Source organism: Erpetoichthys calabaricus, chromosome 7, assembly GCF_900747795.2.
Source record: "Erpetoichthys calabaricus chromosome 7, fErpCal1.3, whole genome shotgun sequence".
NCBI classification, from domain to species: domain Eukaryota; kingdom Metazoa; phylum Chordata; class Cladistia; order Polypteriformes; family Polypteridae; genus Erpetoichthys; species Erpetoichthys calabaricus.
Window position 1 is genome coordinate 192,175,300 of NC_041400.2, and position 12,607 is coordinate 192,187,906.

General features: G+C 40.9%; 1 protein-coding gene across 1 annotated transcript in view; it reads right to left on the reverse strand.

The window, feature by feature from the left end:
• The window catches only part of LOC114654975 (coiled-coil domain-containing protein 171-like), a 510,202-nt gene that overhangs the window by 458,258 nt on the left and 39,337 nt on the right, over nt 1-12,607 (reverse strand). The window contains exons 8-9 of the mRNA XM_028805855.2: nt 7,672-7,832; nt 3,245-3,383 (exon numbers count right to left, since the gene is read on the reverse strand). Coding sequence (XP_028661688.1) covers nt 3,245-3,383; nt 7,672-7,832 — 300 coding nt within the window. The remainder of the gene's footprint in view (nt 1-3,244; nt 3,384-7,671; nt 7,833-12,607) is intronic.

The window sequence follows — 12,607 nt, forward strand, 5'->3', positions numbered from 1 at the left end:
GAAAGTGAAATCTTTATCAACTGCATTAGATCCTACAAATCGGTATCCACTATGAACATTAACGGTGGCACTGCACGTGACATCCGTCTTCAAAAAATGTTGTTTATTGATGAATGTACAATGGCATGAAGTCACTTACTCAACACCATTCATAAACTTCTACAAACGTTTATGAATAATAATATTCGATTTGGAGGAAAGGTACTTTTATTAGGAGGAGATTTTAAACAGTGATTAGCTATTCTTCCAGATGCCATGCACTCAGCTATTGTTCAGTGCACCTTAAAATACGCAGACAATTGGCATTGCTTTCAAAAGATACAGTTAGTAAAAAAGATGCGATGTCCAGAACCAGATCATAACAATTGCTTATTACAACTGAGAGATGGTACACTCACCAATACAGATGGACTTCAGCCACATATTATTACAATTCCTCAAGCCTTTATCTGCGACGACTTAGTTACAGAGAGATTTGGAACAGCAATCTCATTAGACCAAATGCCCCTTTTAACGCAACGCACTATATTATGTCCAAAAAATATTAATGTGGAAAACATAAATACCCAAGTCATTCCATTACTTCCTGGAGAGACACAACTCTTTCTAAGCTCTGACAAACTTGACTCTGATCACAACAATAACCATCTTCATTGACCTTACAAGTTCTGACCTGGAATTACCTTTTACACTTAAACGGCATGTACAAAGAAATTTTCCAATAAACCTTTACACTGTGCCACACACTTTATTGTTTGCTTTCTATTTGCATCATCTACACCTTCACACTATTCTATATCTCATTCATACATCACGCTCTTTGTCATTCCCAACACCAGGGGTTGGCGAGCGAAGCGAGCAGGGGGCAGAGCCCCCTAGTATATATATATATATAAAAGACAGCAACACTCATAACAATGACAACACAATTACATTGACAATCATGTTACATTATTTTTAAAATGTTTCCTTTTTTTTTTTCATAACCTCTTTAACACACTACTTCTCCGCTGCGAAGCGCGGGTATTTTGCTAGTTTTTAATAAATTTGAGTTGCCTCAAAAGCTTGCATATTGTAATCTTTTTAGTTAGCCAATAAAAGGTGTCATTTTGCTTGGCTTTTCTCTACAAAAACCTCAAGTAAACTTTTTTCACATTGTCATTATGGGGTGTTGTGTGTAGAATTCTGAGGAAAAAAATGAATATAATCCATTTTGGAATAAGGCTGTAACATAACAAAATGTGGAAAAAGTGATGCGCTGTGAATTTCTTTCCGGATGCACTGTATTCTTCATGATATTGTAAGTTGTTTACATCTTCCATACAATCACCACCAACTGTTTCAGCATAGTCTATTGTTACGTATTTAAACATTTTTATAATGTTCTTTGCATCACCCATCGACGGCTGGCGCTTATACAATGACCGTGATCTTTTCGGATTCACTTTTGCAGCGAACTTCTACAGCGCTGGGAGCCTGCAGTTGCTTCGGGATGCTCTTCCGCGTGTCGTCCAGTTAGGAGGGAAACCCAAAAGAGTTTAGAAACCATACAGTGTGTAAATCCATCCATCCATTATCCAACCTGCTATATCCTAACTACAGGGTCACAGGGGTCTGCTGGAGCCAATCCCAGCCAACACAGGGCGCAAGGCAGGAAACAAACCCCGGGCAGGGCGTCAGCCCACTGCAACGCTGGCGTGCGCGCGCACACACACACACACACACACACCAAGCACACACTAAGGAACAATTTAGAATTGCCAATGCACCTAACCTGCATGTTTTTGGACTGTGGGAGGAAACTGTAGTACCCGGACGAAACCCACGCAGACACGGGGATAACATGCAAACTCCACGCAGGGAGAACCCGGGAAGCGAACCCTGGTCTCCAAACTGCGAGGCAGCAGCACTACTACTGCGCCACCATGACAGTGTGTAAAGTTTTTTTTTTTTTTTTTTTACTTTGTGTCGAAGTGTAGTGACTCTTCAGGCAAAACCAACTGTTCTTGGATAGGTTCCTTGCTAAAGTCGCAAGAAAAGAAGATTCCAGTGAGCCAACAGACAGCAAGGATTCCCGTTAGTTAGAGTGAAAGTCGTCCTACCCAATAACCCTCCACCTCCTCCTTTCCTCGCTCTTGTCTCCCTCACACCAGCCACGATTCTTTTCAAAGGTAAAGTGCAAGTTAATTTGTTTTGTGTATTTTTAATTTATATTCTGTATTAATCATTTTTATATGAATATTTTTGGGTTTGTAGAACGGATCATCTGAGTTTCCACTACTTCTTATGGGGAAATTCGCTTTGATATACGAGTGCTTTGGATTATGAGCACGTTTCCGGAAATGAATTATGCTCGCAAACCAAGGCAAAACTGTACAGCGAATGTGTTCGCACCCTCACCTACGTTTTGCGTATGTAACTCACATGTAAATGGAAAAAACATGTGTACAGTGCAGGCCGTGGTACATTAAAAAAAACACTTCTTGTTATTATTAAGTAATATACTGCCCTAAAATGATTCATAAACGACAAAAACTTGATTTCAAGACTCTTGGACAAAAGAATATGGATTTGTACAACAAAAGGATCATGCTGTGTGTGCGTTATGCTGTGAAAGTGTTGTGTGTCGTACATCAAGTGTACAAAGACATCATCATCAAACTAAACATCAGAAAACATTTAAAAACTGATGAGAAAAGTGAAGCTATAAAAAGGGCCGTTTCTGGCTTTAAGAAACAAACTACTTGTGAATTTCACCTTTGGATTAATACTCTATCTACTTATTTTAATCAAATAATTGGAACTAAAAATAAAGCCACCAAATGAAGTTATACAATTGCTTCACATTAATTGATTAATAGCTCTGATTAATAATGATTAATCATATTAGAATTCTTGATATTTTTTTCTTATTCAAACTACATATTTTGTATTGAAAAAAACTTGTAATTTATCATTTGTAATAAAATTTTGAATAAATGTGTTAAAAATTAAAATCCGACAAAACATTCTTTTTGCGTATGATCCTATGTATTTAAAAATATTGAATGACCAATAATACAAGATACTTTTATACTTTTGAAGCCCATTATAACCGGACCAATTTTGATACAATATATAACAAAATTGGTAGAATTATGTCGGCACACAGAAAAACATTGCAACATAGGTTCGGCACGACACCGCTGAAAGGCTTCGGATACCGAAGATATAAAATATTTAGAAGAAAAATTACGTAACTAACCATCTCAACAATCCCCTGGGATTCAGCACATTTTACTTTATGGGCCTGTAGTTCCTCGGTGAGAGCTGCAATTCTTGCCTTGCTTTGCTTTACTTCCTCTTGAAGGTGCTTCTTCACTGAACTATGTTCCTTCTCATGCCTAAAAATTAGAAGAAAACAAATATAATTTTTGAAATGTTACAGGCAACATGTCATTCACAGTATACCTCCCGATTATTTGTAGCCATGTCTTGCATGTTATCTAGTTTCCAACCTGCCATTTCTGGTGCCGATCGGACCAATTTCAGTAATTTTCATCCTATTTCTAATCTACCCTTTATTTCCAAATTTCTTGAAAAAAAAAAAAAAAAATAGCGGCAATTCAACTTCATTCTCATTTATCTCAAAATAATCTGTATGAACAGTCAGGCGGAGTGGTGGCTCTGAGGGTAGGGATCTTCACGGTTCGAATCCTGTAAATGCCAATAGGGACTCTGCTCTGTTGGGCCCTTCAGCGAGGACCTTAACCTGCAATTGCTGAGCACTTTGAATAGTGAGAAAAGCTCTATATAAATGCAAAAAATTATTATTATTATTATTATTAACAGTTCCAGCACGGTGACACAGTGGTAGCGCTGCTGCCTCACAGTAAGGAGACCCGGGTTCGCTTCCAGGATCCACCCTGCGCAGAGTTTGCATGTTCTCCCCGTGTCTGCGTGGGTTTCCTCTGGATGTTACGGTTTCCTCACACAGTCCAAAAACATTCAGGTTAGGTGCATTGGCGAACCTAAATTGTCCCTAGTGTGTGCTTGGTGTGTGTGTGTGTGTGTGTGTGTGTGCCCTGCCCGGGATTTGTTCCTGCCTTGCGCCCTGTGTTGGCTGGGATTGGCCCTAGCAGACCCCTGTGACCCTGTGTTAGGATGTAGTGGGTTGGACGATGACTGACTGACAGTTCCAGTCTGGTTTTCGTCCCCTCCATAGTACAGAAAGGCACTTATCAAAATTACTAACGACCTTCTTATGGCAGCTGATTCTGGTTTAATTCCTATTCTCATCCTTCTTGATCGGAGTGCAGCCTTTGACATTATTTGTCACACGACTCTTCTCAATAGATTATCTTCGATTGGCATTACTCACACTCCACTAGATTGGTTCAGATCCTATCTGTTAGGCCGCACTCAGTTCATTCAGCTTAAAACTTTCACATCCCAACCCACCGCTGTTACTTCAGGTGGCTCTGTCCTGGGGCCCCTCCTCTTCATTATTTACCTCCTTCCCCTTGGTAATATCTTTCGTAAATATAACATTAGCTTCCACTGTTACGCTGATGACACCAGCTCTACCTCACTAGCAAACCGACTTTTTCCTTTCCACCCTCCTCGCTTATTGATTGCATAACAGAAATTAAATCCTGGTTTTCTTCAAATTTTCTTAAATAATGACAAAACTGAGATTCTCATCATTGGTACAAAATTAACATTATCCAAAACCGATTATTTTTCATTTGTTATTGACAATTCTTCTGTTTCCCCTTCCCCACAGGTTAAGAGTCTGGGTGTCATCCTATTTTTTCAGTCCCTCATCAATAACATCTCCCAGTCTGCTTATTTCCACCTGTGTAACGTTAATCGTATTCGCCCCTCCTTCACTTCCCACACCATTGCTATCCTTGTTCACAGCCTTGTCACTTCTTATTCTGGATTATTGCAATTCCCTTTTCTTTGGTCTTTCTCGCAAATCTCTTTATAAGCTTCAACTGGTCCAGAATTCAGCTGCCCACCCGCATCATTATTAGAACCCCCTCTTATTCACCAGGTCACTCCTGTCTTGCAGCAGCTTCATTGGCTTCCGGTTAAGTTCCGTATTGACTTCAAAATTCTCCTGTTAACATTTAAAGCTCTCCATAACCTTGCCCCTCCATATCTGTCTGACCTCCTCCATTCCTTCCCTCACCCTTAGAACCTCTTCTTCCATCCACTTGACCTCCCCTTCACCCATCTTACCACCATGGGGAGCACAGCATTCAGTTGTTCTGCTCCCCAGCTCTGGAACTCACTACCATCTGAGCTAAGAAATATTACTTCATTCTCACTTTTCAAATCGAAACTCATTTGTTTAAGATGGCTTTTTCTGTTTAATTACACTGGTCAACCAGCATTTTGCTACCGTTTAACAGGTTTCACTTGCCGACTCCAAATCTGAAAACCGTTTTCGTCCAGCATGTCCCATTTTTCAGTTATGATGTTCCAGATCTTAGACAACTAGGGTGACTGGACAGTAAAGGCGGATAACCATTTTCATAAATACCGGTAATTCCACTAGGGATGCCATTGAGATAAAATAATTTGCTAAACGTTAATAACTGCTGTGAGACGTTTACCTTGTCATTATTCATTTTATTTAAAAATTATCAATTTTTAATTAGCAGAAAAAATATTTGGTACTGATTACCAGGTCTTACAGTGGGTACGGAAAGTATTCAGACCCCCTTCAATTTTTCACTCTTTGTCATTTTGCAGCCATTTGCTAAAATCATTTAAATTTTTTCCCTCATTAATGTACACACAGCACCCCATATTGACAGACAAAAAAAAAGAATTTTTGAAATTGTTGCAGATTTATTAAAAAAGAAAAACTGAAATATCACATGGTCCTAAGTATTCAGACCCTTTGCTCAGTATTTAGTAGAAGCACCCTTTTGAGCTAATACAGCCATGAGTCTTCTTGGGAAAGATGCAACAAGTTTTTCACACCTGGATTTGGGGATCCTCTGCCATTCCTCCTTGCAGATCCTCTCCAGTTCTGTCAGGTTGGATGGTAAACGTTGGTGGACAGCCATTTTTAGGTCTCTCCAGAGATGCTCAATTGGGTTTAAGTCAGGGCTCTGGCTGGGCCATTCAAGAACAGTCACAGAGTTGTTGTGAAGCCACTCCTTCGTTATTTTAGCTGTGTGCTTAGGGTCATTGTCTTGTTGGAAGGTAAACCTTCGGCCCAGTCCTTAGCACTCTGGAGAAGGTTTTTGTCCAGGATATCCCTGTACTTGGCCGCATTCATCTTTCCCTCGATTGCAACCAGTCGTCCTGTCCCTGCAGCTGAAAAACACCCCCACAGCATGATGCTGCCACCGCCATGCTTCACTCTGGGGACTGTATTGGACAAGTGATGAGCAGTGCCTGGTTGTCTCCACACATACCGCTTAGAATTAAAGCCAAAAAGTTCTATCTTGGTCTCATCAGACCAGAGAATCTCATTTCTCACCATCTCAGAGTCCTTCAGGTGTCTTTTAGCAAACTCCATGCGGGAGTTGGCCTTAATTCTAAGCGGTATGTGTGGAGACAACCAGGCACTGCTCATCACTTGTCCAATACAGTCCCCACAGTGAAGCATGGCGGTGGCAGCATCATGCTGTGGGGGTGTTTTTCAGCTGCAGGGACAGGACGACTGGTTGCAATCGAGGGAAAGATGAATGCGGCCAAGTACAGGGATATCCTGGACAAAAACCTTCTCCAGAGTGCTAAGGACCTCAGACTGGGCCGAAGGTTTACCTTCCAGCAAGACAATGACCCTAAGCACACAGCTAAAATAACGAAGGAGTGGCTTCACAACAACTCTGTGACTGTTCTTGAATGGCCCAGCCAGAGCCCTGACTTAAACCCAATTGAGCATCTCTGGAGAGACCTAAAAATGGCTGTCCACCAACGTTTACCATCCAACCTGACAGAACTGGAGAGGATCTGCAAGGAGGAATGGCAGAGGATCCCCAAATCCAGGTGTGAAAAACTTGTTGCATCTTTCCCAAGAAGACTCATGGCTGTATTAGCTCAAAAGGGTGCTTCTACTAAATACTGAGCAAAGGGTCTGAATACTTAGGACCATGTGATATTTCAGTTTTTCTTTTTTAATAAATCTGCAACAATTTCAAAAATTCTTTTTTTTTTGTCTGTCAATATGGGGTGCTGTGTGTACATTAATGAGGGAAAAAATTAATTTAAATGATTTTAGCAAATGGCTGCAATATGACAAAGAGTGAAAAATTGAAGGGGGTCTGCATACTTTCCGTACCCACTGTATATGACTCTAAAGCATAATGACACAACTCGTATGACGGTGCAGTAGGTGGAGGTTTTACTGTGAAACATAACATTGCATTTCAGGACATTTTGGTCATTAGATTCAGCATTACTTTGAAAATTCTGTCAAGGCGATGGACAGAAATGGCGATGCTTTTCAGCATTTAAGAAATACATTTGTACGTAACCCAATTTGTACGTGTTCAGAGACATTCGTGACCCGAGGTTCCACTGTACATTAATTTCATACTGATGGTCATTGAAATAAATATTTGTGTGAAGTCAAACCTGCAAAAAAGCCTTCAAAATGTGATGTTAAAGAAGAAGAGTTTCATAAATATACAAAAATGCAGTCAAATCTGTTAAAACTAGACTTACTTATGCAGTTTCTCGATTGAATCGGATGTCTTGGTTCTTTCCTTCTGGTAGGCTTCCTCCAATTCGCCAAGTTGCTTTTTAACTGTTTCCATAGCACACATGGCATCTGCAGTTTTTGTCTTTTCAGCTTGCAACTCAGCTTCAAGTTCATGGAACTTCAACTAGAAAACAAGACAATAAATAAATAATACAATGTACTTCAGCCTAAAAACCAGTACAAAATACTCTTAAATTGAAAAGGTAAATTACTTAAAAGTCAAGGCAGGTTTTTTAGGGAGACTCACATGTCCTTCTAGGCAACAGTACTGAACCAGTACTTGGATGGGAGACAATCTAGGAATGTTTGGGTTGCTGCTGGATGAGGTGTTTGAGAGGCCAAATAGGGGGCCCCAGTGTAGTGATGGGGACACTGTGGTGTAAACATGGCCCTGTCTTTCAGATGAAATGTAAAATGGAGGTCCTGACTCTCTGGGTTTGTACAAAGATCCCTTGGCATCCTTTTTAAAGAGTAGGGTGTATTCTGATGTCCTGGCTAAATTGGCCACCATCTCTCTCACCCCTGCACCACCTCACAGCTAATGAGTGGTAAACGTACTGGCACAAAAATGGCTGCCGTCACATCATCCAGATGGATGCTATACATTAGTGGTGGTTGTAGTGGCTCCCCATGCACTATGTAAAGCTTTTTAAGTAGTGAGAAAAAACGCTTTAGAAATGTAAAGAATTATTATTACTTACAAACTAAAAAACATTTCTCTCATATTCTATCTTGTAAAGATTCTGATAAAAGAATATTAGGGTTGAGTGTCTGAAATATAGTGCTGTGCAAAAGTTTTAGACAGCTGTGAAAAAATGCTGTAAACTAAGAATGCTTACACAAATAGAAGCGTTAATAGTTTAACCTTATCCTTATCAATTAACAATACATAGTGAATGAACAGAAGAGATATCAATATTTGGTGTGACTACCCTTTGCCTTCAAAGCAGCATCAATTCTTCAAAGTACACTTCCAAACGGCTTTTTGAAGGAACTGGGCAAGTAGGTTGTTCCAAACACCTTGGAGAACTAAGCACAGATCATCCGTGGATGTAGGCAGCCTCAAATCCTTCCGTCTCTTCATGTAATCCCAGGCACACTCGATGATGTTGCGATCAGGGCTTTGTGCAGGCAATACCATCACTTCCAGGACTCTTTGTTCTTCTTTACGCTGAAGATAGTTATGAATGACATTGACTGTACAGTCGAGGCCAACAGTTTTGATAAGGGCACAAATATGAATTTTCACAAAGTTTGCTACCTCAGCTTTTATGGCGGCAATTTGCATCTTCCTCAGAATGTTATGAAGAGTGATCAGATGAATTGTAATTAATTACAAAGTCCCTCGTTGCCATGAAAATGAACTTCATCCCAAAAAAACCCAATTTCCACTCCTGTTGTCGTGAAGGTTACAGGGCACCCAAGAAAGTCCAGCAAGCACCAGGACCGTCTCCTAAAGTTGATTCAGCTGCGAGATTGGGGGGCACCACCAGAACAGAGCTTGCTCAGGAATGGCAGCAGGCAGGTGTGAGTGCATCTGCACACATAGTGAGGGAAGCGAAGACTTTTGGAGGATGGCCTGGTGTCAAGAAGGGCAGCAAAGAAGCCAAGAAAAACATCAAAGATAGACTTATATTTTGCAATAGGTACAGGGATTGGATTGTTGAAGAATGGCACCAAAACATCCTCCGAGAGCAACTTCTCCCAACCATCCAAGAACAGTTTGGTGACCAACATGATGGAGCACCAGGCCATAAAGCAAAACTGATAACTAGATGACTAAGAGGCTCTGAGAACAAAACATTGAAATTTTGGGTCCATGGCCAAGAAACTCCCCAGACCTTAATCCCACTGAGGAGGCAGGTGGAGAAACAAACAACACACCAATTCTGACAAACTCTAAGCACTGATTATGCAAGAATGGACTGCCATCAGTCAAGATTGGGCCCAAAAGTTGATGGCCAGCCTGCCAGGGTGAATTGCACAGGTCTTGAAAAAGAAAGAAGGGCCAACACTGCAAATATGGACTCCTTGCGTAAACTTCATGTAATTGTCATTAAAAGCCCTTGAAACTTATGAAAAGCTTGTAATTCTACTTCAGTACACCATAGAAACATCTGACAAAAAGATCCAAAAATACTGAAGCAGCAAACTTTGTAAAAACCAATACTTGTGTCATTCTCAAACTTTTGGCCACGACTGTATGTTTTTTACCTGCAACCTGACGCTCCCTCACAATGCAGGTAATGTGCCTCATTCGGGACTCCATGAGCAACACCAAGTCAAACCAACGGTACCCAAGAATTTTCCGGAGAGACACACATGAAGGAGTCCAGTCTTCATCTCAGGTCACTCGCTACCATATAGCAAGACATGAAGCACCAGGATTCTAAAGACTTGGACCTTCATCCTTTTGCATAGGTATTAGGAGCACCACACACTCCTCTCCAGCGACCTCATGACCCCCCCCCATGCTCTCCCAATCCGTCTACCGACTTCATAGGAAGGGTCACATGAATATGAACCTACATATGAAAATGATGATTATATTTTTTACCTGTTTGGTATAACTGATCAATCATACACCAGACTATAATCCCACAAAATCCCTGACTTTGTTCAAGTGTACCTGTAATAATTGATGCTGGTTTTGTTGAGAATTTTGATTAGGGATCAATGTGCTCTTAGCTATGAAAAGTTTAGGCCTGAAACAACTTTAAAAGGACACCATTAGTTTTGTTAGAGAGGCCTCTTGCCAGCCTGTCCTTCGTACTTGCTTTGTTTTTGAGTTTCTGCAAGGCAAGCTGTGAGATGAGGTCATCATGTTCTCTGAGGAAGCAAGCAGGCAAACTTTGTTTTAAAAATTGCAGGAACAGAGCTTTTTCTAAGACTAAACAAACTGCACACAAGGCCTTTGCCTGTGTGAGTAAAGGGTAAGCTCTTAAGCTAGCGTATAAAACATATAAGTAATTAAATGGCATTTAGAAGAGAAGCATTCGAGTTCATTAATAGCATAGGCAATACAATTAAACACAATGTATTATGATATTAGTTAGTTTTGAACACTTTAGGCACTTAAGAGTTGATTATTGAAAGCTAGGGGACTTTATCCTGAACATGTGCTGTGACGTAGGCAGCAGGTTGGCCTCTGTCAGATCACTGGGCAGCTGAGTGCCACGACTTAACAGTGCTGCTGCCTGCATTCAAGGGCTTTCTATATTAGCACGCACGTATATATTTTACAGTAGCATTTGAAATATTTCTTTATATAGCTTAGTGATAATAATAATAATAAGATATAGTAGTACATATGAGTGAGCTTAAAGAAGCAATTTTTTAAAGGCTTTCTTTTCTGTCAAGCATGAAGCACTGTGTCATGTCAAGGTTGTTTGCAGCTAACCCCTTATCAGTGAAGCTGTGCGCTACCGCTCATTGGCATAGCTGCCTATTATGTTACCCTTAGCTTTACAGGACGCTAGTGCAACAAGTAATCATTTATTGAATTATTAATTAGGCAGTAGTGCTGGGAGGTATGCCGATTCATACTGAAAACAGTTTTTTATATTTGTTATGCTATGGATTTTTCTTATATCGCAATACCAGTTTAAATAGCCTAAACAACGTTCGGAATGTGGCGCAGCAGGAAAATGTTTAAGGGGGGACCTTTTTCACTGCTACACCGCTAAACACGCATGCAAGGGAGTACAGTAATCCCTCCTCCATCGCGGGGGTTGCGTTCCAGACCCCCCCGCGAAAGGTGAAAATCTGCAAAGTAAAAACCATATGTTTATATGGTTATTTTTATATTGTCATGCTTGGGTCACAGATTTGCACAGAAACACAGGAGGTTGTAGAGAGGCAGGAGCTTTATTCAAACACTGCAAACAAACATTTGTCTCTTTTTCAAAAGTTTAAACTGTGCTCCATGACAAGACAGAGATGACAGTTCCGTCTCACAATTAAAAGAATGCAAACATATCTTCCTCTTCAAAGGAGTGTGCGTCAGGAGCAGATAATGTCAGAGAGAGAGAGAAAAGCAAACAAATCAATAGGGCTGTTTGGGTTTTAAGTATGCGAAGCACCGCGGCACAAAGCAGTTGAAGGCGGCAGCTCACACCCCCTCCGTCAGGAGCAGAGAAAGAGAGAGAGAGATAAAAACAAACAACCAAAAATCAATACGTGCCCTTCGTGCTTTTAAGTATGCGAAGCACCATGCAGCATGTCGCTTCACGAAGCAGCTGCACAGAAGGGAGCAAAGTGAAGATAATCTTTCAGCATTTTTTGAAGATCGTCCGTATCGTCTAGGTGTGCGAACAGCCCCCCTGCTCAATCCCCCCACGTCAGGATCAGAGAAAGTCAGCGCAAGAGAGAGAGAGAGAGAGAAAGAGAGAAAAGTAAGTTGGGTAGCTTCTCAGCCATCTGCCAATAGCGTCCCTTGTATGAAATCAACTGGGCAAACCAACTGAGGAAGCATGTACCAGAAATTAAAAGACCCATTGTCCGCAGAAATCCACGAACCAGCAAAAAATCAGCGATATATATTTAAATATGCTTACATATAAAATCCGCGATAGAGTGAAGCCGCGAAAGGCGAAGCGCAATATAGCGAGGGATTACTGTACATGTGTTAGTGAAGGTATTGAGCGGTGAAAATGGACAGAGAACATTCCAAAACTGAAGCTGTAGCAGACGATAAAGTTGAACCCGATGACACAGAAGCATCAAAGCCAGATCTGCCAGGATGCAGGAGAGTTTTTACCCCGAAGCCGTTAGACTCCTTAACACCAGGCTGCCCCCTGGGACCTTCCACACGTCCTCAACCACCTCTAAAAACAGAACTTTTATACATGCGAGCCACTTTCCTGCAAAGACAAGTATGCATGTAGAAAAGAACTGAAA